This window comes from Sitophilus oryzae, unplaced genomic scaffold (genome assembly GCF_002938485.1).
Source record: "Sitophilus oryzae breed Bouriz unplaced genomic scaffold, Soryzae_2.0 scaffold_682_pilon_pilon, whole genome shotgun sequence".
Taxonomy (NCBI): domain Eukaryota; kingdom Metazoa; phylum Arthropoda; class Insecta; order Coleoptera; family Curculionidae; genus Sitophilus; species Sitophilus oryzae.
Window position 1 is genome coordinate 709,986 of NW_022147287.1, and position 23,301 is coordinate 733,286.

The following is a 23,301-nucleotide window of genomic DNA, read 5'->3' on the forward strand; positions in this document are numbered from 1 at the left end:
GAAAGTTCCACACTCTGTATCTCCGAAACTAAGCACTTTAGGATATACATTTATACGAACTTATTTACTTATTTTGCGGAATACAGTTCGGACCACCCTGTATATTATTTTTACCAAATATTAATAAAATTGTTAAAGGCCACGTGTATTTCTAATATACAGGGTGATCCATTCCAAAAAGACAGTTTATACCAATAACTGTGACATTTGATAGCAGATGGCATTTTTGGATACATAAAAAATATGAATTTTATTAAAAATTTTAAATATGTGCACTGATTACAGTTGAGGGTTGGAACCTTTGGTGTTACACAGCAAAATAAAAACACTAAATCACCACAATACACCAAAACACTTTTCAGCAGATGATGCTAACATGGTTAGCGAAACGCGCGTCCAGTGTAAAAGTAAAAGTGTTTTGGTGTATTGTGGTGATTTAGTGTTTTTACTTTGATATGTGCACTGGTTAAACCACAATAGTTTATATTAATAGTTCAATTCCTTATATATATTTGAAATAAGAGAAAACATCCATTAGAAAACGTAATAAGTTTTACTTTATAGTCTGTTCGACGGGAGGATCCCAGACAGTTGTTTATAGAATTCATTGAAAATCTGACAGTTACACCATAGCCAGTTCAGCGCATCGCTAACTTTGCGCTCAGAAAAAGAAACGAGAAATAATTAGAGATGATCTGCGCAAAGCAAAACTTGATGATATAGATATAACGTTCACTCTTCATTAACTACTTACCGTCTACATAATACACATACATGAATCTAAATACGTACAGATAGAGATAACAAAAAGGTCGAGCCATAAACAAGTTTCCTTTTTGTTTTGCTCTATGAACATTCAAGAACAAACACTGGAGCGGATGCAAATCAAAACGGCAATGAATGGTAATTGTGACTAACTAAAAGAGGCTATGGTTATGATATTATGAAGCAAAGCGAACGAGTTTTCTTATTGGATATCAAAAGGTATATGAGACGCGCATGCTCACGTTAAGCAGAAGTCGTCGCACGATCAAAGTTGCCCGCTGCGCAGTGCATCACGAAACTAAAGACTGAAACTTTGCTTATTTCAAATGAATTAGTGCTACGTATTGCTACGTATTTATTTAACAAGTTCATAATAGCGTATTACACACATATGCTTTTCTTCATACAGACAGTTTAATAATTTACACATATATAAATTTTTTATTCTTTTTTGAATGTTTCGTTTAGATTACTGAGCAGCGGGCAATACAAAAATTAAAAAATGATAGAATTAAAATAAAAATAAAAAACAAACAACAATGTCACACGACGTTACATAGTATCACATCGGTATTTTTCAGATAAGAAAATTTATTTATATGTTATACAGAGTGTTCAAGACAACGGAACACATATTATATGGAATAATGATTGTTTTAAGTTTCTCAGACATCTTTAATCTTTATACAAGTTTCTGTATCTCAGGGAACTGTTAAAAACTAGTCAAAGGTTTAGTTGTTTTGTAGACAAGGGAGCTCTCTCTCCAAAAAGGAGAAACTTCTATTAAAAAAATATCCAATAATCCAAAATAAAAATAGAAAAATTCAAAATCGAAATGAAATTCGTATTTTATAACATGTTATTGTAAATCTTAATCTAAAAAGATTGTAGCTAAACAATTATATTTTTACAAATTGTAAGTTTTGGGTTTGTTGAAGGACTATTAGAGCTACAATTTAAAAATATCTTTACAAGATACAAAGTGTCCCAAATAAGTAAAAAATATTATAGTTATATTTTTTAAATAGAACACCCTGTATATTATTCTATTTTTAGATTCTACGATTGAAATAAAGGTAAATTTGATTAAGTTTTTTCACACTTAAACCTTACCGTTTTTTAAATATTTTTAATTTTATAAAATTGTAGTAAAAATTTTAAGGCTTCATTTCTCCAAGGCTATCAAAGTTTTTAATACTTCATATTTACTGAAAATTATTTATTGTTCAGATATTGTGTCGAAATAATAAACAAAATACTACCTTATACAGAGTGTCTAAAAATTATATTAAATAATTACTAGCTTTAAACGGTAATAACTTGTTTAATTTAAATAAAACATCCGGTATATTTTATGAGAATCAAATGCTCAATTTAATTGTCTATCAAATTGTATTATATCATTGTTTACCTATCTCTTCAAGTTTTCGTAGAAAATGCATTTTCTTATAATTTAGACTTCATTTATTACTATACCCATGGAATATTGACATTTTAGATTATTTTTAAAAATGTAACAAATTTTCAAAGAGTACATATACTAATATTGTCGAATAGTCCGCTTATTTCATTTAAAAATTAAAGATATTTTTAAATTGTAGCTCTAATCTCTTCAACGAATCCAAAACTTACAATTTGTAAAAATCTAATCGTTTAGCTACAATACTTGTGTCGTATGTGGTAAACAACCCTGTATATTTTATAGTATGATGCTCTAAATTTAAACTCGCATTTTTTAGATAATATAAACCAATTCAATCTTGAGCTAATGTCACATTTTTGTAACCCAAACAATATACTGAAATTTTTACTAGTTCATCAATTTCCAGAGATACATTTATCACAGTCTTAATCAGAACCAGCTGGTCATTGTAGCTTATTTTTGAGTGTCAAAAACTGACGCCTATTCTCGTAGACATACCAGAAGTCAGAGTGAAGATTCAATTGATCTCATAACCCGACTGGTTACCTAAAACAAGCGAATATCTAGGTAGGAACGTAGATTTCCATGCAAATGATTGTAAATCGACAGGCTGGTAATGAATAGGCTGTGCTTTAATCAAGAATATAAATTTCTGAGAAACATAACCTTTTCTTCTATCAGTAGTAACTGGATACGAATATATCCAATTTTCCGGAACACACTGTATAAACAAATAAAAAGGAGGAAGAAGAGGAGACCACGAACACTTATGTTACCTTTCGTTGACGAGCTTATCATTGAAAGGGTTTCTAGGCCTTCTCTTCATTATATCAGATTCTGCCTCCTCATAAGCCAAAGATATGGCAGGGACCTGAACTCGACGAAAAAACATACGTCAATAACATAAAATAACAATGGTTAGATGGAGTAAAACAAACATACAAATAACGCTTAGGAGAGTTGTCGTAATAGTGATTTTTTCTTTTCATTTTATTATATTTTTATCAGCCAATTATCTAAAAAAATGTATCGAGATTTGATACAATAAACGATCTCCCAACTGAAACGCAGGTAAAACAAAACAAAATACAAACAAACATATAACGATGATTGTTGATGGTGGTAAAAAATCGATACACCGTAGTGAAGCGAGTATGAGACGGTATCGACGATCAGAGAGAATCGATAGTACGGCACATCTAGTTGAGAAACTAAGTCTAAGGCTGAGATAAGCCTGTGCCAAGCAAAGGGCTAAAACGATCAGCGTGATCTGTACTGTGTTCGCCTAATGTGATCTGAGGACAGTCCATTTTTGTTATACTCTAAAAAATTGAGACAATTCTATCAAAAATTTAAACATATTATGTGTATAATGTCTTACACCAAAATTTAACCATTTCTGAATGTTATTACTCTACACAATGCTTTATAGTGATTGATTATACAAATATTTATGAATTTATTATAATATTTTGTCAAACTTTGATAAAACTAGAGTGTCACAACGTCGAAGCACATATTTATCACAAAAAACATACAAGAAGAAATTTAAAAATGTAAAACAGCCTCTACACTAAGCGGAGAACTCTTCGAAGCCGGTCAAGAGCGCATTTCGTCGCCCAACTTCCAGTCTTGACACACTTCGGTTTGCCTCGACCTACTTTCGATTTTTAAAGGCGCCTGAAAACTACTCTTAAAAAAACCTTGGCTTGATTTTTTTGGCGTTTCCTGTTGCCTCGTTCAATTTTGTTTCGTTTTGAGCTATTTCCAAAACGTGGCGGTATCTGTACCCGAGGCAAAGGACTTTTTTTCATAACTGTCAGTGAAATCAGTAAACCTAGACGTTTCTAAAATAGCTGATGTTACAATGATATTTCGTTAATTACATCTCGTTTTATGTTGATATATATTCTAAAAGATTAATATTTTATATTCGACAAGATTATAAAAAAAATTTGAACACCCGTTTATAATATGTAGAGTAGATAATTAAGAACAAAACTTTTCACTCAATCTGCAGGATTATAATTACAAAATGTTTATTATTTAATTATACTATAATTAATTAGTATATAAAATTGTATACGTTATGTTTGTTTACGCGGCCTTAATTGATTAATATAACAGTAGTGTTGCTTGATGAGTAATACTGGCAACATCATCAATGTATCGAGCTGATTGGGAAAATTATTGATTGACCCAATGTCAATAAAAGATACTTTTATATATAATAACATGGTTTGATATAAATCCATTCAAAAATAAGAAATAATTAGACAATTTTTTAAATACTTTAACATCGTGGATTATAAACTATAAAAGGCGGACCGCTAGAACAGTTAGTCACTGCGTATTGCTCTGGAGTTTTACGATTTTAAGTTTTGGAAATAAACTTTTTTACTGTATTGTAATTAATAATATTAGACAATGATTAAAACTAAATATTCTTGTGTAATCTTAGAGGAATAGCCAATTTAATTTACCATCGGTAACTGTTTTCTAAATGCACTGTTTTTGATTTTTCATATCAGTTTAATATAGTGGTATTCATTACACTCCATTACAAATTAATGATATTTATTGATACTCCATGTTTACTTATTTTTCTGAAGCTACCACAACGTTTGACCTTGATTGCTTCGTGTTATTTCACAAAATAGTAAGATAAATATAAGCCCGTGTTATAAAAATTAGTTCCCACGTTTCCTGAAGTAGATCGAGACGCGCCGTGATTGGTTATTTGTTTTTTATTGTTAACCCAGATTAACGATTAACAATACGATATTAACCATAAAAAACAAACAACCAATCACGGCGCGTCTCGATCTATTTCAGGATACATGGGAACTAATTTTTAAAACACGGATTTATATTTGAATTGACTTCTGAAAGTATTTACAGAAATATTTTGCAAATATTGCCTTATAAACTAACTTATTGGCAACTAAAAAATATGACTTGTATACAGATCAAACAAGAACGAACACAGTACTGCTGGGGGAGGGCGATAGTGTTTGTGGGTGTTGTTGTTTTACTTGTTTGTTTCCTATTCTAGTAAAAAATAAATTCTAACCGGAAAAATAAAATATTTTCTTGTTAAACGGGCATCAGAATATACCTACACGGACTAAAATATATTAGATCGTAAATGTCACTTGGTTATCTCATCAACAAATATTAGTAAACGTTAATACCGTTAGTAATACACCTCATCTAATTAACACAAAATAAAGCGTCTGTCAGTCTCAACACAAAATATAAACAAATATAAAATTAGGATATAAGATACTGATAATAACTAAACTAAAAAAATAGTAATAAGCAAAAAAAAATAAAGCTGATCAGATCCGTTTGACATTTATGGAATTGTCAGTTTGATAAATGTCAAGTTGAAATCGTAATTTAATTGTGAATGCTCATTAAGAATCATTACTGGTTTTCAATATTTATAGAGAAATGCCGAATGATAAAAAAAGGCGCCAAGTAAGCTTCGAATGACCATCAATGACAATTTCAATATAAAATGACATCGATTTTAATTTTCAAGCCAACTCTAACGACGTTTTTTTATCGTATGGTGTACTTGTACATTAGTATTATTTAATGGCGAATGGCATTTAAGAAAGTTTTTATGATTAAGACTCGTTTATGTAATTAAAATTGATTTTTCAATTTTTTTATATACATCAAGCTTATTTATTTTCCCAGAATAATACAATCATAGTGATACCATTTTATTACAACTTTTTCTTACTACTACCACAGATTATAAACTTTCTTTTTTCTTTATTGTTTTTCGTGGTTCCAATTTTCGGAATCGGGCACTAGTTATGTTACTAGTTTGCGCACATAGCACGCCCAGTTATGGCCTCTAAAATAACGTTTAAAAATTGCTTAAATGGGCATGTAATAAATAGCGGACGCGACGTGAACAGAATTCTTTCCGATCCGATAACTATAAATGAAGAGAGTTAATACCACCTTACGTAAAGGAAATAACACCTGGCCTTATTAACGTCCATGCACGCTATTCGGTTTAGCGATATCTCTCTAATACGCTGTTTATTGTTATTTTACGCGAGTTTATTTTTGCGCACAGGAAATTTTACTCGTTTGCACATCGTCATAAAAAACAATTTTCGTACCACGAATTAGGGACAAGATTTTTATCTGTATACTTATAGGATACCTAATCTGTGCTACTGCTAACTAATATAACAACGACTGTTAAAAATATATTTAGTATTATAGTCTATAAAAAATAAATCTTATTTTCACGTACGGAATCTCCCCACCAGAAATAGCACATGTTTTTTGAAACACCCTGTATAGTATACAAAAGACAAAAATTTCGTTTTATTTTAACAATATTTTAGTAAAGAGAAATTAATATTGACATAGTAGTTAAGAAAGACGTTTTCAAGAATTCCAACCAGAATTCATCGTGATAAAATTTATAATAATTTGGTAAGATCTTTTCTAAGCATATTTCTAAGTGCTGAAGTAAAAAATGTATTTTCTATAGGAACGAAAATATCCCGGAAATGGGAGAAGTTGCAATAATTGATAAGATTTATACTTAAAAACAATTTATACAAACAACTTAAAAACTTAGAAATTACAGCTAGTTAAATCTGATGGAAAATGTAAAGAAAAATACTTTATTTTTGTTTTTGACAAAAAAACTGATAGTCTTCTTAATGGTATCTCTATGACTTTTATTATTCAACTGCTGTACCTCTGTCTATAAGAGAACAACAGTATGTTTTATAAAGCCAAATATAAATACCGTTAAATCCTACATAATCCCCATCCGTCTTTGTTACTGGCAGTAAATATATTAACACCACAAAGCAGGTATTAGCCACACCGTACAACTGTTAGTCCCACCACAAATACAAAAAAATATATATAAAAACAAAAAAAATTAAACTACACCTAGCGTTAACTAATTTGTCGGTTTGCGGGTTTCTGGGCGGCCGCTTCATTATATCAGATTCAGCTTCTTCGTAAGCCAGAGAAATGGCCGGTACCTAAATAAAGGAAAATAAAAAGAAAAGAAATGAAAATAAGCAATAAACAAAGAAAATTAATAGTCAAAGTCATGTTAATGTAAAATATGTGTATAGGTCGAAAGTACATGATTTTTAAAATATAGTATGATATAAAAATTGAAGTGATATATACTGAATTCCGTCGTTCCCTGAAATGTCTAGTCGTTTAACGCATTGCCGGTGTAAACAGCCTAAAGCTTCATTCAGAACCTCGAAATTAGTGGAATAAATTAGCGGCTTCAATTATAATTTTGACTTAAGAATTTACGACCGTTCACAAATACTAAAAAATACAATTAAAATAAATAGAATACACTAGCAAACAGCTTAGTAGTCAGTTGTAGACAAAAAGAAAGCCTAGTGATTATCTTATAAAACAAAAAATGACATTACTGGCAAATTTTGATGTATAATTAGTGGAAAAAGTTAAAAGTTTGTTAACCTGTTAATTGAAAATGACTACCACTAATTTTAATGTTCTGAATGCTTACAATGAAATTAGAGAAACAAACTTCTACGCTAATTGAAACCACTAATTTTAAGGTTCTGAATGAATCTTAACTCTTCAAACCATTTGAAGAGTTAAGATTAAGAGTGAAACGCCTTAATTAATTGAATAATTTCTGTTTATCGGTTTTAGTCTATGAATAATAATAAATATAATACCGATTACATATTTTAAATTTAACAGCTATACCTCCAATTTCACACTACAAGATTTTCCGTTACAAAAATGCTGACTATAATTCTTTCGATGTATTGTTTTATCTTAAATATCATAATTAAGGCAAATATTTCACTTTGACAATAAAAGGTGACACTGTCAACTGTGTTGTTGTCACTTAAATTCAATGATTGACAGGGTAATTTAAATATTTTAGTTAATTACGGTGTTTGACAGAAATATACTTTCATTATAGAAAAGAACTGAGATCTAGAGTCAAACGACGTACCAATAATTGTAGAGTTACGTTGATTGCGGGCAGTACTTGAATTGACTAGGCATTTTAGGGAACGACAAATTTCAATAACGATATAAAGTTGTACAAATTAGCTATCTGTAAATGTTTTTTAAAGGTCATAATGATCTCTGGAAAAAAATATATGGATTTTTATACCTATAACTTTATTTTAGCATATTATAATTAGTACAACATTTAGATACATTTAGAAAATAATAACGAAATTCCTGATATATTTTCATAAAACATCGCACGCCCCTGGATATTTTATAACTGCGATCCCCTTACCCTTGGCCCGTTGTTCAGATGTATGTTACACACATGGCCAGCATAACATTGGCTAAGTATCAGTAGTTTACATACAGAAATAACACCAATATGTTAAAATAAAAATGTCGGAACATTAAAGGAGAGTTACGTTATCAAAACGTCAATTTGTTTTATTCAGTTTAAAAAAATGAAACTTATACTACACCCGCATATTTCAATATTTATTTAGTCTAGGTCTTTTGGTAAATAATAGATTTGTTTGCCTATTTCTAGGACATTTTCATGCATATATTTCGCGCTTCTATAGATATTATTGGTATGGCAAATAAAAGTTTTACAGTACTAACAAAATAATAACGCAAATATTTAGTAAATATTGGTTTTACCATACACTGTATTGTACAAATATGTATACAAGTAATTCGTGTTTTTATTTCAAAAGTGTAAGTAAATTATAGTTAAAACAACAAATATTCTGTTCCGCAATTTTTGTTGATCTGGTTTGATTTAATTTTAATATGAGAGAAAATTAAATTCTTATGAACATCACATATAATGATAAATTCCTTCCAATTGACTTTTTTACGAAAGGTGATCAACAATCAATATTAGCTCAAGTCCTTATTGTATTCCTCTATAATTTATAAGCGTTTTGATCGCCTCAATGAGCGGACTCAGCATAATAAAATGTTTGATAAAAAACATAACCTATACGGTTTTTAGCATCAGGAATTTTGGTAATATGTCCAACGAGAACACAACATCGTTGTGTTCTCGTTGGACATATCTCGTGGACAACACAGACATCTGACCGTAAATTTTCTGTAATTCTTTGTATGTCCTCTGTCAAAATCTTCCCTGACTTATTGGACAGACTTTATAATGTGAAGTTTGAGATTCATGTATCATAAAAGGTACAATTACTTGAAACTTCCTAAATAAATATTGATATTCTACGTTAGCTAGAATAAAGAGAGAAATAGATTTTATTAAATTTGAGCTTTAAAAGCTCATAATAATAATAAAATAATAAATAAATTAAAAAACTTTCTGTGTTCCAAAAAACTGATGTCACTAGGAATAAAAATAACATTTCTGCTTTACCATATTGAATGCTGACAGTTGACCTGGAAGTTCTTGTTCAAGGTTAAAACTACAACATTGAAAATATACAGAGTATCCAAATAAAAAAAAGGTTTTTTGAAACTATTTATATTTTTTATAGTTTTAACGTTTAACAAGTTAACTAAGTATCTAACTATGGCTATCAAGAGAGTTTCAGCTATTTCAACATAGGTATGCTAGAACTGAAACATCATTTCTACGTCTTCTATGATGCCACTTTTTTCAGTAACACGATATTATTAGATCACTAATTTAAACAACTTTATATCGTAAATAATAAGGTTAGCAAGGGTGGACAGTCTATTTGAATAACCTTTTATACTCGCATAGACTAATATAAAAAATTTAGTCTATTTTTTAAAGTAATTATTGTTTGTCAGGTAACGTATGTATAGATTAAAAAATAAAATGTCAAAACTTAAAAATAAGCCTTTATAAAACGGAAAAGATTAAATTATCTAGATCATGTAATTTATCATTAATTAAAAAAATATCGTCAAAACTATCAATGCCCTATTTTATTCAATTAGCAATACACTAGTAAACTGATAAATTTAAGTGAGTGAAAAAGCTATTAACTAAGTTACGTTGATTTCCACTAGATAGTAGCTAAAAAGGATAAAATCGCCGAGATAAAAAAAGCGAATAAGGATTTTGAAAATGATGTTTAGAAAAAGACAAAAGTTCGGCATAGAAAAAATGAAGATAGAGAGATAAATAATTTTGAACATACCTGTAAATTATCGCTTATAAATAATAATTTCGTATTTCAACCTGCGGATATTACTGGTATTTATACCGGAAGTGTTACAGAGTATTTAAAAAAAATACACAAAATTACATTTAAGCAAAAACACAGAAACGTTTATGTAGCATTTTTATTCGAGTAAAGCTCTATGTATATAGTGCAACAAATATATTAATAAACGTTCCTTATCCCATTTCATTTAATTTTAAAATATTTTGAAATCAAACATATAAACACATAATTATCTAAGACGTAGAACATAAAGCTTAAAGCTGAATTCCATTCCTTATAATATGTTATAATCGTTAATTTAATTAATAATTAAATTAATTAACTATCAACTTAACCAATAATTTAATTAATTAATAATTAATTTAATTAAATATTCGCTTAATTAATAATTAAATTAATTAATTTTTGAAGTAGCTCTTTTCTAAAAATGAATTGAGATGAGAGGAAATTTTAGGTCCCTGATTTTTGAAAAGTTCACTAACGAATTTACCATTTAAAATTTTTTTTTTGAACTATTAGAACAGTACATAATATATCAAGTGTATTTTAAACTATATACCGGGTGCGTCTCAAAAGTGGCTCACCCCCTATAACTTTTTTATTCTTTCAGACAAAAAAACGAGATTTGGTGTGTTAGTATATGACATAAATTAGGACTGATTGACGTATTCAATTGTCTTCGGTCACTTCCAGTTTCACCGGAAATTACTATAACTTTTGATTTTTAAATAGCACCCTAGGTATTTTTTACTTTATTTAATAGAAAATAACACTTTGAACAGAATGACATATCATATGTCAACTTTTGACATTATCGCATATGGTTTATTTGGAATTATAACTTGCGGTTCGTAACGAAAATTTGAGTCGAAATACCAAGTGTGTGGTATCAAATTATTCGTAAAAAAATGCTTTTTCCAAATATGCTAATGAGCCACCCTTGTTTCATTTGAAAAAATGGAGATATGATTAAAAATACGATTTGAGCATTTTCTAACTGGCCAGGACAAGATACTAAAAACATTAGACGATCAAATCTATTATTCCAATGCTCCTTGATTAAGAATTAGTGTTTTTAACATAGCCATGGCACTCTAGATTGAATTTTAAAATACGATTTTTTATTAAGCGAGAACGTCAAAAGTTGACATATGATATGTCATTCTATTCACAATGTCATTTTCTATCAAATAAAGTAAAAAATACCGAGGGTGTCATTTAAAAATCAAAAGTTGTAGTCATTTCCGGTGAAACCGGAAGTGACCAAAAACAATTGAATATGTCAATCAATCCTAATTTATGTCATATACTAACACACCAAACCTCGTTTTTTACACTTATAAACGGTTAAATTCAACATGAAAAATATTATTTGGAACATTCTTAAAACACTAGTTTTGGGCTTGCGCAAATTCATTTGGTATTAGCATTAGCCCGAAAAAATATAAAACATCCCATATTTCTAAGGACCCGTTAGGTCTAAAACTAATGCTAAGAACGCGGTACTTGAAGCATCAACATTTTTTAAAAATCAATCTTGAATGGAAAACAGCTAATGAAAAAATAAGCAAAGCATTTTTAAGAAGCTTTTAAAAATAAAGTAATGAATTCATATTCGAAATACTCTGTAATCAACTGAAAAAATACAACTTATTTTTATTAAATATGGATTTCTTGAAAAGAGTTTTTCGCCAATCGAAAAAAAGAATCTACAATATAAAAAGTTATTTTTTGTAAACACCACTGGGCGTTGAATCCAAATAGAGACCAGCTGGTCAGTGGCTACTAAAACAAATTTGCCTCCCGTCGTCAGAAGCAAAAAAAAAATACAAATAAAAAACTATTTAAACTATCTAAATACACTTTAGTTGAATAGTTGTTCTTCGTGTTTTTTTTGCTTCTGATGACAGGAGGAGATATACCTCCTTAAATGTTAAGTAATTTATTGTCGGTTATTCAATTTTTTTTACTCTTAACAAGCCACTAACAAGCTGGTTTCCGTTAACTTTTTTATTTTGTAGATTTCTCTTTCAGTGGCGAAAAACAGAGACTTTTTTCAAGAAATGAACCAGCTACAAAATTACAGACATTATTTTTAAATAGATATTGCTGAACAAAATGCCGAGAAATCCAGTAATATCCACAGCCACGATCTCTACTTTATTACTGGATACTGATCTAGATTCTACTCGATTCAAAAAAATACAGGGGGAACCAAAAGTGACGGAAATATGAAACTGAAAAAGACCGAGCCTAGTAATATATTAAGTGCATTATGCGTCCAAAAAAACTCTCGACTCGACAAATAACTCGTCGAGATAAAGCCTGATTTACACCTATCCGGTAGCTGGCTCCGGTTTCACTTGTACGGCGGCATTTATACAGGGTCGCTTTTATGTATGGAAACGATCGATTATTAGGTAAAATATAGGAGGTACCGCAAAAAGTTAAATACAAAAGATCGATATCGATTAGCTTGTAATAAATTTAAGTATACAGAGTCGGTCATAAAGTCATGGCACATAAAAGTTTCATTTTTTTTAAATAGAACCTCCTGTATATTTCAATTCTTCCCTCAATTCTAAGCAAAAATCGAAATACACACAATGCACTTCAAACCAACCGTTTCCGAGTTATTGACTTTTGAAAATATCACTTAAACAATTTGATTTAATTAATTTCGATATGTTCAGTTTCATTTAACGATGCTATTCTGCCGAAACTGCGATACTTAATAATATTTGACATTGCTCTCAATAAGTTAGCATTTATAGATGTATAAAATGAGATTATATCAAGTCTGGAAATTACAAAATCTTCGCTTACCATTTCAATTCTACAATTTATGTACATTGTATACTACGATTATTGCTTAAACTTGAAGGAAGAATTAAAATATGCAATAATATACAGGGGGTTCCATTAAAAAAAATAAAGTTTGGTGTGCCACAACTTTATGACCGATCCTGTATACTTAAATTTACTAGTAACTAATAGGCATTTAAAAAATCATTACAACAGTATGACAGTTTCGGCAGAATAGCATCATTAAATGAAACTGAACATATCGAAATTAATTAAATCAAATTGTTTAAGTGATATATGTTCAAAAATCAATAACTCGGAAACGGTTGGTTTGAGGTACATTGTGTGTATTTCGATTTTTGCTTAGAATTGAAGGAAGAATTGAAATATGCAATAATATGCAGGGGTTTTTATTTAAAAAAATGAAACTTTGATGTACCACGACTTTATGACCGACTCTGTATACTTAAATTTATTACTCGCTAATAGATATTTAAAAATCCTATAACCTTTGTATTTAACTTTTTGCGGCACCTCCTATATTTTACCTAATAATCGACCGTTCCCATACATAACAGCGACCCTGTATGTATTAGCACGATAACACGAACAGTGAAACTGTTGCCAGCTACTGGATACGTGTAAAACAGCCTTAAAAGAAAGAAACACAAAAAAATAAAACGAATATTCTACATGCGTTCAATAAATAATTCTGGCGAGCGATTGGTTCGCTGCGAGATCCTGGTACCTTTCGTTTACTAATTTATCAGTGTACGGGTTTCTGGGCTGACGTTTCATTATATCGGACTCGGCCTTTTCGTACGCCAGCGATATGGCCGGCACCTTATCACAATAACACACAGGTTTTCAATAGAATCTGATGCCACTCGCGGTTGATGGCCGTCAACCACCTTGTTCGCAAAATGGTATCGGGAAATCAACGTTCATTCGAAATGTTGAATCAGATCTGAAGTTAGCGAATGTTTTACTTATGGTATTGTCAATTTGTTGACAGATGCATATATTTAAACGAAACAATAAGCAAAAATAATTAAACGGAATAGCAGTGCTATATTTTTAAAAAGTTTCAAAAAGTAGTGGCCATGGTTTGTATTGAAATACATGGACATACATGAAACCATAGTTTGTATTGAAATGAAATTTTGTGAGGGCATTTTTTAGAAATATAGAGAGATCTAGAGGGTGTCCCCAAAAAAGTTACACATCAAATTTATGTTTTTTTTGTAATGGACTACCCTATACCGGATGCGTCTCAAAAGTGGATCACCCATATTTTGGTTTTTTATTTTTTCAGATAAAAAAACGGGATTTGGTATGTTAGTATATGACATACATTAGGATTGATTGACGTATTCAATTGTTTTTGGTCACTTCCTGTTTTATCGGAAATGACCACAATTTTTTTTTAGTATTTTTTTACTTTATTCGATAGAAAATGATATTCTGAATAGAATGACATATCATATGTCAACTTTTGACATTCTCGCTTAATAAAAAATCGTATTTTAAAATTCAATCTAGAATGCCATGGCTATGTTAAAAACACAAAAATATGTTAAAAATATAAAATTCTTAATCAAAGAGCCTTGGAAAAATGGATTTGATCGTCTAATGTTTTTAGTGTCTTGTCCTGGCCAGTTAGAAAATGCCCAAATCGTATTTTAAATCATGTCTCAATTTTTTCAGATGGAACGAGGGTGGATCATTAGCATATTTGGAAAAAGCATTTTTTACGAATAATTTGATACCACATACTTGGTATTCCGAGTCAAATTTTCGTTACGAACCGCAAGTTATAATTTCAAATAAATCATATGCAAAAATGTCAAAAGTTGACATATGATATATCATTCTATCAAGAGTTTTATTTTCTATCAAATAAAGTAAAAAAATACCGAGGGTGCCATTTAAAAATCAAAAGTTGTAGTTATTTCCGGTGAAACAGGAAGTGGCCAAAAAGAATTGAATTCGTCAGTCAATCTTAATTTATGTCATATACTAACATACCAAATCTAGCTTTTTTATCTGAAAAAATAAAAAAGTTATAGGGGTGAGCCACTTTTGAGACGCACCCCGTATATTAACTGATTTTCGAATCCTAGAAGAAAAATAAGGGCGAGTTTCATTAGAGAAGCCATGACTAAAATGTAAGATTTTTGACATACATATTAGCATTTTCTAAAAATGAAGAACAATTTTGAAATATCAATAATGGTCCTAAATAGGAATTCACCCGGTATAGTCCAATATATTATACTTTAAATACGGTATAGTCCAAATACATTATACTTTAAATCAAATTAAAACTTGACCCAAAAAGTTATACATGGTGAGACAAAATGAACATTAATTATTTCTAAAAAAAGCAAGTTACTCTTATTTTAAATAGAACACCCAATATATTATTCCGATATTCAATGGGGAATTTATGTCTCTTCAAAATACTATAAAGGTTGCCTACCCCTTAACCAAAGATTTTTCTAGATATTTTCATTTTTATTATTTAGTGATTTTTTTTATCATTCAGTCAATGCGTAACGTTACTGCAACAGGATGTCAAAAAACAGTGTATCTAACTGTGGTAGGTGATTCTACAAATAAAAATAAAACAAAAGGTTCCTCTGAACACATGCCTTAAAATCCTTGCCGAAGAACTTACAGCCCACGAAAGGCTATTTCGTTTATTTTTAAAAACATTGATAAACCGTTTTTCCTGAAATTTGGTACTCTTACACATATTTTAATGCCAAAGCGATCGTGTAAAATTCCGTAATAGCCCTGAAAGGTACTTTCCATTAGGTAGAGAGTACTATTGGTGGTACTTCCTTTATCCTATTCAAATTAAACTCAAATATCTTGAAAACGGTTCACAGTTTCGAGGTAAATGAATTAATTTGACTTCATGTTGTACAGTATCTCATTATTTACAATGATAATCAGATTGTCATACCAAATAATTAAATTGATGTCAAAAGAGTTCTAAGTAATCATTTTAAATACTTTTTTCTTTTTTTTTTCTTCTGACGATGCGACACGGGGTGATACCCCTTGAAAATTTACCGTGCTTTGATTGGTTAAAAGTCCATTTCACTAGTCCGAAAAAGTAGCAAAATAAGCGTTCGGCATTTAACGTTTTATGTAAAACTGACTAGAAATTTCTACACAAATGAAGAAGGAAATTAAAGATAAAGGATTATACTATGTCGGTATTGTAGCACCTTTTTAGATAACTTCTTTATTTTTAAGATTTTGATGATCAAACATCAACAAAATATACCTTATGTTTGGACTAAATTTTCTCGGAAATATAGAAATAATTTAAAATTCCGTTACAATACCAACAAAGATTGAAGTTTTCTGATTACAGTGATATATAATTTATATGGTTTTGTAACAAATCGCTCGCTATTTTATGGCAAATGCTGAAGCTCTGCAAATCTTAATCAAAGCACATGTGTTTGGAATTTTGGGTGTGGCTTAACAAGACAGGATTGGGTTAAGCCTTAGACAGATTTCTTAAATGTAATATATATTTCCTTCTGCCGCACACCCACTTTACACGACCCCTGAGAGCGACCCGAACAGTACAGGAAATCTATATCAAAACGAATTAACCAGCCCTTTCACAAAAATTACACCGCTACAAAAGTATAGAAATTATCAAATACTTTCTTGAACCTCTTGAAAAATATAGAGCTACTTATTCCCATTAAAACCTCATCCAAATGTTGCCAAGTAAAACTTTCATTAGCTTTTGATCTGACTCTGTCATTGACCGCTCGTAAAAAATATTACAAGCGCATCAAAAATTCATCGCGGAAAAATAAAAATACAAAATCGGAATAAGTAAAAAAAAATTCAAGGCGGACGAGTACTCACCATGTCAGTTCCCAAGTCAATGCAAAGAATAGTGACCGTTCCTAGAGGAAGGGGAATGTCGCACAGGATGAAGGCGAGGAAAGGCGAGATTTCGGGAATGTTGGAGGTGAGGGTGTAGGCGATGGATTTCTTCAGGTTGTCGAAGATGAGACGGCCCTCCTCTACTCCGGTGACGATGGAGGCGAAGTTGTCGTCGAGCAGGATCATGTCGGCCGCTTGTTTGGACACGTCGGAACCGGCGATACCCATAGCAACACCGATGTCGGCTTTCTTCAAGGCTGGGGAATCGTTTACACCGTCACCTGTTTGAAGAACATGGCAGTTAGTTTGTTCCATTCGAGCCATTGGTTGAATTCATACGGTATCTCCGTTATTAGTAAAGATAGGACGAAGCGGTTTGAACAAACCTGTGCCACTTTTTTGTCAAACGAAAGATGCTGTCAACAAAATTTTCATAGCCCTCTTCGTTTCTGAGCTACAAGGTCTTTTCGAAAATTTTGTTATGGATGATATCGAGAAAGTGAAAACTGATTCTAGTAGAACCTTTTACGTAGAATACAGTGGCGTGGTCTGTTTCTCTATGAAAAAAATATTATATCCTCTATATTTATAAATCATATGATCCGCCTTGCTATGAGCTTCTCACAAATATATATCACTCTGTATTTATTTTTATTATTTACTGCAATATTTAAAATATATCATTTTCTTATTAGTAGGCCGTGATAAATAATAAAAAATCAAAATGGTATTTACTAAAATTGTCATGCAAATATTAAAATTTTATTTGGAGTTGATATATTTTAGTTTTGAATCTCTGAATATATTTTTCTTTTTTTTATATTTTATAACGAAATTTGTTATAACAGGATGGGTTTGCAAATATTTAAAAACTTGCATTATTATGGCATTTTCCAGATGTTCGACATTGTTTAGTTATAATTTCATATTTCGAGAAAATCCCCAAAATCAGAAATTAAGAAAGGACAAATCCGGGAATCAGGGAGGCCATCATATAGGTCTATTGGTTCCAATTCATTGATTTGAGAAATAATAATTTAACAAAATTCTAATATTTTCGTTGTAAGTTAAGTTGTGAGGGGAAGCCCCATCTTGCTGAAAGTATATTTCATGTAAATTAGCTAAAGGAATATTTAAAAATTCCGATACGATAGCTTCCAAGATTTACAAATAGCGGTAGAGAGTTAAGTTTCCCTAACATATAAAGAATTTATTAGTGGCCCTCAAAATAAAACAAGAGACAGATAGCAGTGTATATTTTTAATAATTCTTTAGTTTCTTTTATTATCAATCATGGCCTACTAATAAATATGATCTTTTAATAATTTTTTTAAATATTGCAGTAAATAGGGAAAATAAATATAGAGTTATATATAAAAAAGAAGAAAAAGATTAAACGGCTTAGCCCTCAACAACTCGCACCCGTATACACCAGTGTACACCAGTGCAGACACGCACACTTACACACTCACACAACCACAGACATACAGAGGGTGTCCCAAATTGCAAAATTTTCAAAAAGACCCTGTAGCTCAGAAACGAAGAGGGCTATGAAAATTTTGTTTACGGCATCTTCCGTTTGACAAAAAACTGGTACAGGTTTGTGCAAACCGCACCCTTCTATCTTCACGAATAACGGAAATACCATATGATTTCAACCCCCTGTACATTGTTAGCATGACACCCTGTACATTGTTAGCATTTTATTTTGACTTATTAATACTTGACAGGCTTTAACTTTTTTATTTTTTGAGCTTGAAGAAATTGTTACTTGTAATTTTGTAATGTTCAGTAAAAAAAACAAATTGTAGGGATTTCAGTCAAGTTTTAATTAGTATCAAGTCTATTGGAGCATACGGTGTCAATGGATGTGGTACTGCCACAGCCTATTAAGAACAAGCCGACCAACTTTGTATGATTCAGACTGCTTGTTTACATGCACATAGGGTAGTCATAAAATTAGTACTGATTGTTTTTTTAAACAAAGTCGCAATGAAGCTCAAAATTTGACTTGTTACATAAGATAAGCGAATATTTACGTGGGATCATACATTTCAATGTAAAATACTGTAATTTGACCGGCTGATATTAAAGAGGCTGTGGTACTATATAGGAATTTTTTACAATACCAATTCAATTTCAAAACTACTTATATTTTCGCACAATTTTCCACATAAAGCACAGTTTTTTCATAAAATTTGAAGGTAAAATTTCAAATAACGGCCACAAAAAATAACAAATTTATAAATATCACTGTATAATTAATAGGTCAACTCATTAATTAATTAATTAGTACCAGTTTAAAGTTTATTTTGTACATAGTAAATTTATTTATAACAGTCTGGCTGTGTGTCAAAAATGATGTGCCATATTTTCTCAAACAGCGCCATGATGAATAATTACATAAACAAAATACAGATGTGCATTTAACTATATAATAATAAAACTATTAGAATGGAGTCGGAATGAAGACATATATTATATAAAAAAAAATTGTGTGTGCAAATAATAATAATTACTTATGCTATTTTTATTTTATTTTTGTTTGTTTCTTCTCTTGGCAATTTTGAATTTCTGCGAAATTGAATTGCGTGAGTTGAGCTTTTCTATAATTAGTTTTATTTTTTACTTTATATTGATGATAACCACATAAAAACCACATCTTAATGTACCCCTTTCAAAGTATTTTAATTAATTAATTTTGAATTAAATCACTCACCTGTTACAGCTACGATAGCTCCCATCCGTTGGCAACCTTCCACAATAATCAGTTTCTGTTGAGGAGACGTCCTGGCGAACACAATTTCAGTGTGGTACCGCAAAATCTCGTCCAACTGGTCTTGAGCCAAGTCTCTCAGATCCGAACCATGAACAACAGCGGCTTTAGCCTCTCTAGGATTGACTTCCGAAACTGGAATGTTGAGTCTCTGAGCGATATCTTCGACCGTCTCGTTGCCTTCAGAAATGATACCGACAGATTTCGCGATAGCCTTGGCCGTGATTGGATGATCTCCAGTTACCATGATAACTTTGATACCGGCACTTCTGCATTTAGCTACGGCGTCAGGTACGGCAGCTCTGGGAGGATCTATCATGGACATAAGTCCAACGAATCGCAGTCCGTCCAGTGGGAAATTGGGATCGTCCGAGTTAAATTTGTAACCGATGGGATATTTGTCGCTGGGCAACATCATGTCGCAAAAACCGAGCACTCGCTCTCCTAAGCCTCCCAATTCCAAATACGCGTTGTTGAACGCTTCCTTCATCTCTTCGTCCAACACCTTCTCTTTTCCGCAGATGAAAATGGTACTGCACCGTTCCAAAATACGTTCCGGAGCTCCCTTCATCACCAGAATGTGCCTGGGGTCGTTAGGATCCTCGTTTTCGTGAATAGAAACTTGATATTTATTAGTAGAGTTAAAGGGAACCTCACAAATCTTCTTGTTCTTCTTTCTGATGGACATCACGTCACCTAAAGCGAGCTCCATACATTTCAACAAAGCCGCTTCAGAAGCATCTCCGTTAACCTCTCTTTTTAGGATTGGCACACTTTCTTGGCCAGGTTTGAATTCAGCACGGTTACAAAGAGTGGCGATTCGGGACAAGGCTTTGAACCCTGGACTGGTTCTATCGTATTGTACTCCAGACTGATCTTCTGTGGTGTCTGCTTCGATAATCTGGTTATCAAACCACATATGTGCTACTGTCATTCTGTTCTGTGTTAAAGTACCGGTTTTGTCTGAGCAAATCGTGCTGGTCGAACCAAGAGTTTCTACAGCTTCCAAGTTCTTGACGAGACAGTTTTTGGACGCCATCCTTTTGGCAGTTAGGGTAAGACAGACAGTTACTGTGGCTAATAGACCTTCGGGCACGTTGGCTACGATGATACCAATCAGGAAAATGACAGCGTCCAGCCAGTGATAACCGAGGATGAAAGCGATAATGAAAAACGTAACACCTAAGAAAACAGCGACGCCAGTGATCAAATGGATGAAGTGGTGGATTTCCTTGGCAATGGGTGTTTCTCCGGTGTCCAACCCTGAGGCTAAACCAGCGATTCTACCCATCACAGTGTTATCTCCGCAACTGATAACAACGCCTTTAGCGGTTCCTTCTACGGCGTTTGTAGAGAAGAAAGCCAGGTTCTTCGTTTCGAGTGGATTTTCATGTGTAAATTCGGGGCTTCTACTCTGGGGTTCAGACTCGCCGGTAAGGGAGGAGTTGTCTACTTTAAAACCTCTCGATTCGATGATACGTATATCGGCTGGTATTCTGTCTCCGAACTTAACCTCTACCACGTCTCCTAGCACCAAGTCTTCGGCGCGGAGGGTTAATTTCTCGCCCTCTCTGAGCACAGTGGCGAATTGGGGCACCATGTTCTTGAACGACTCCATAATTTTGGAACTTTTGCTTTCTTGATAATATGAAAATATACCTGAAAATAACAAAAAGTGTTAAAGTCAATTAGTTGACACTGTCGTATGTTGTATATTTATTAAAAAATATACGGACTAAATAATTTTATATTCATTTCTTTTAATTCATAAATATTTAAAGAGCAAGTTTTTATAACAAAGGGTTCTTAATGATGCACGTAAGTGTTACGTTGACCTACATAAGTGTATTGGAGGAAGTTCGAGAAATGAGACGTTAGGAAAATTAGAGCAGGTTAAGTGAGCGTGAAAGAGCCATTATCGATTCCTTCCTTATATGACTGGTAGGTAAGTGTCCTTAATAGTAAAAAGGAATCCAGAACGTTGACTTTGCTGTTAAACTTGATAACCTATTTATAGACGAAGGAAATTAAAAATAAGAATTTAGCCAAATACAAAAAGAAAATTAAAAGTTTGTACAATGACAATATTTATGAGAGTATAATTAATGTTGCAAAATAAAACACTATACTATTTAGAATAGTAGTCAGCATACTCAGAATAATCAAAATGTTCTGGGGAGAAGTCTCTAACTACAAAGCACTTAGGCGTCTAAGACTGTCAAACTCTGGGGGTCATCAACTGGGAAAAGACCACTCAGAACAGGACCGAAGGGTGGAGAATTGTTGAAGTGGTCAAGACTAGCGATGGGCATTACGAATCTTTTTAGTGAATCGAATCACACGATTCAATTTCTCATATTGAATCGACTCCCACGATTCGTGCATTTGAACGAACCACATGCACAATTTACGTTTCATAAAAACAAGAATCGCAACTGGCACTACCTGCGATAATTTGGTCGGACAATTAGATACTTAAGGGACCAGAAAAGTAATATACAGTTCTTTCATTTGACTTTTTCAACACTTTATGGCACTGGCGTAATTGGATTGGTTATTTTACCAATAATATTAAATTATCCAATCCAATTCATATATGTATACTATTTATTAAAGGCGACTTAATATTTTGTAGAGCATATTTTAATTCTGATTTAATCTTCATATACTAAATAGTACATAATATCGCTTGATCGAAAAAAATGGCGTCTAGTTGGCTTGGAAATGAACATCGATGACATTTCCCATATAATTTTACATATAAAATGACAGTGATCTTCTTTTCATATCCATCGCAGACGCCGTTTCTTTTATCATATTGAGCAGAGGCCAGCAATATTTATTTGGAAGTTGCATAAAAATACGATTTCGTCTTTTAGTCCTACATTATTTAATGGTTTATAGCCGGTAAATATTATTTTAACAATGATGAAATATGAACGTGAAAATTAAAAGCATTACAGATAGTCCCGTACTAAGCACAGTGTAAATAAGTTTTTTTCTTGTAAATATAACGGTCTTATCGTTTGCATTTTATGCCCACCATGTTTGTTCAGGGCTTTTGTTCAAGTCTAAATATTGGTGCCCGACTATCTCTATACCTATGTATATTACCGTCACAGTTACCGTCATGCCGTAGAAACAAACTAGTCGCATTGGGACCCGATTCAATCCTAACGACTCTTTTTTACGGCTCATCGTTCAAATTTTATGGATCCGTGCTAGCCACGATTCAACTGAACGAACCGTATACAATACGGTTCAAGCAATGAATCAATTCTCACGACTCTTTTTTACAACTGTTTCGTTCAAATTGTATGGATTCGTGGGTAGATAGCCCGACAATTCGGTATGTATGTATGGCTGGCTGCATTATGTGTATATGTTGTACAACGATAATAATCTGTAGTTGTAGTTTCTGTTTATAATGTCTGCCGTTT

General features: G+C 31.8%; 1 protein-coding gene across 7 annotated transcripts in view; it reads right to left on the reverse strand.

Annotated features, from left to right (window-relative positions):
- The window catches only part of LOC115888078 (sodium/potassium-transporting ATPase subunit alpha), a 173,980-nt gene that overhangs the window by 16,098 nt on the left and 134,581 nt on the right, over nt 1-23,301 (reverse strand). For 4 of the 7 annotated variants that reach the window (XM_030907646.1, XM_030907652.1, XM_030907653.1 and 1 more), the window contains 3 exons: nt 19,805-21,520; nt 17,065-17,366; nt 7,127-7,221 (listed from right to left, as the gene is read on the reverse strand). In XM_030907646.1, coding sequence (XP_030763506.1) covers nt 7,127-7,221; nt 17,065-17,366; nt 19,805-21,520 — 2,113 coding nt within the window. Of the gene's footprint in view, nt 1-2,964; nt 3,060-7,126; nt 7,222-13,912; nt 14,008-17,064; nt 17,367-19,804; nt 21,521-23,301 lie in introns of all 7 variants that reach the window. The other 3 variants (XM_030907647.1, XM_030907650.1, XM_030907648.1) reach the window with 3 other exon arrangements.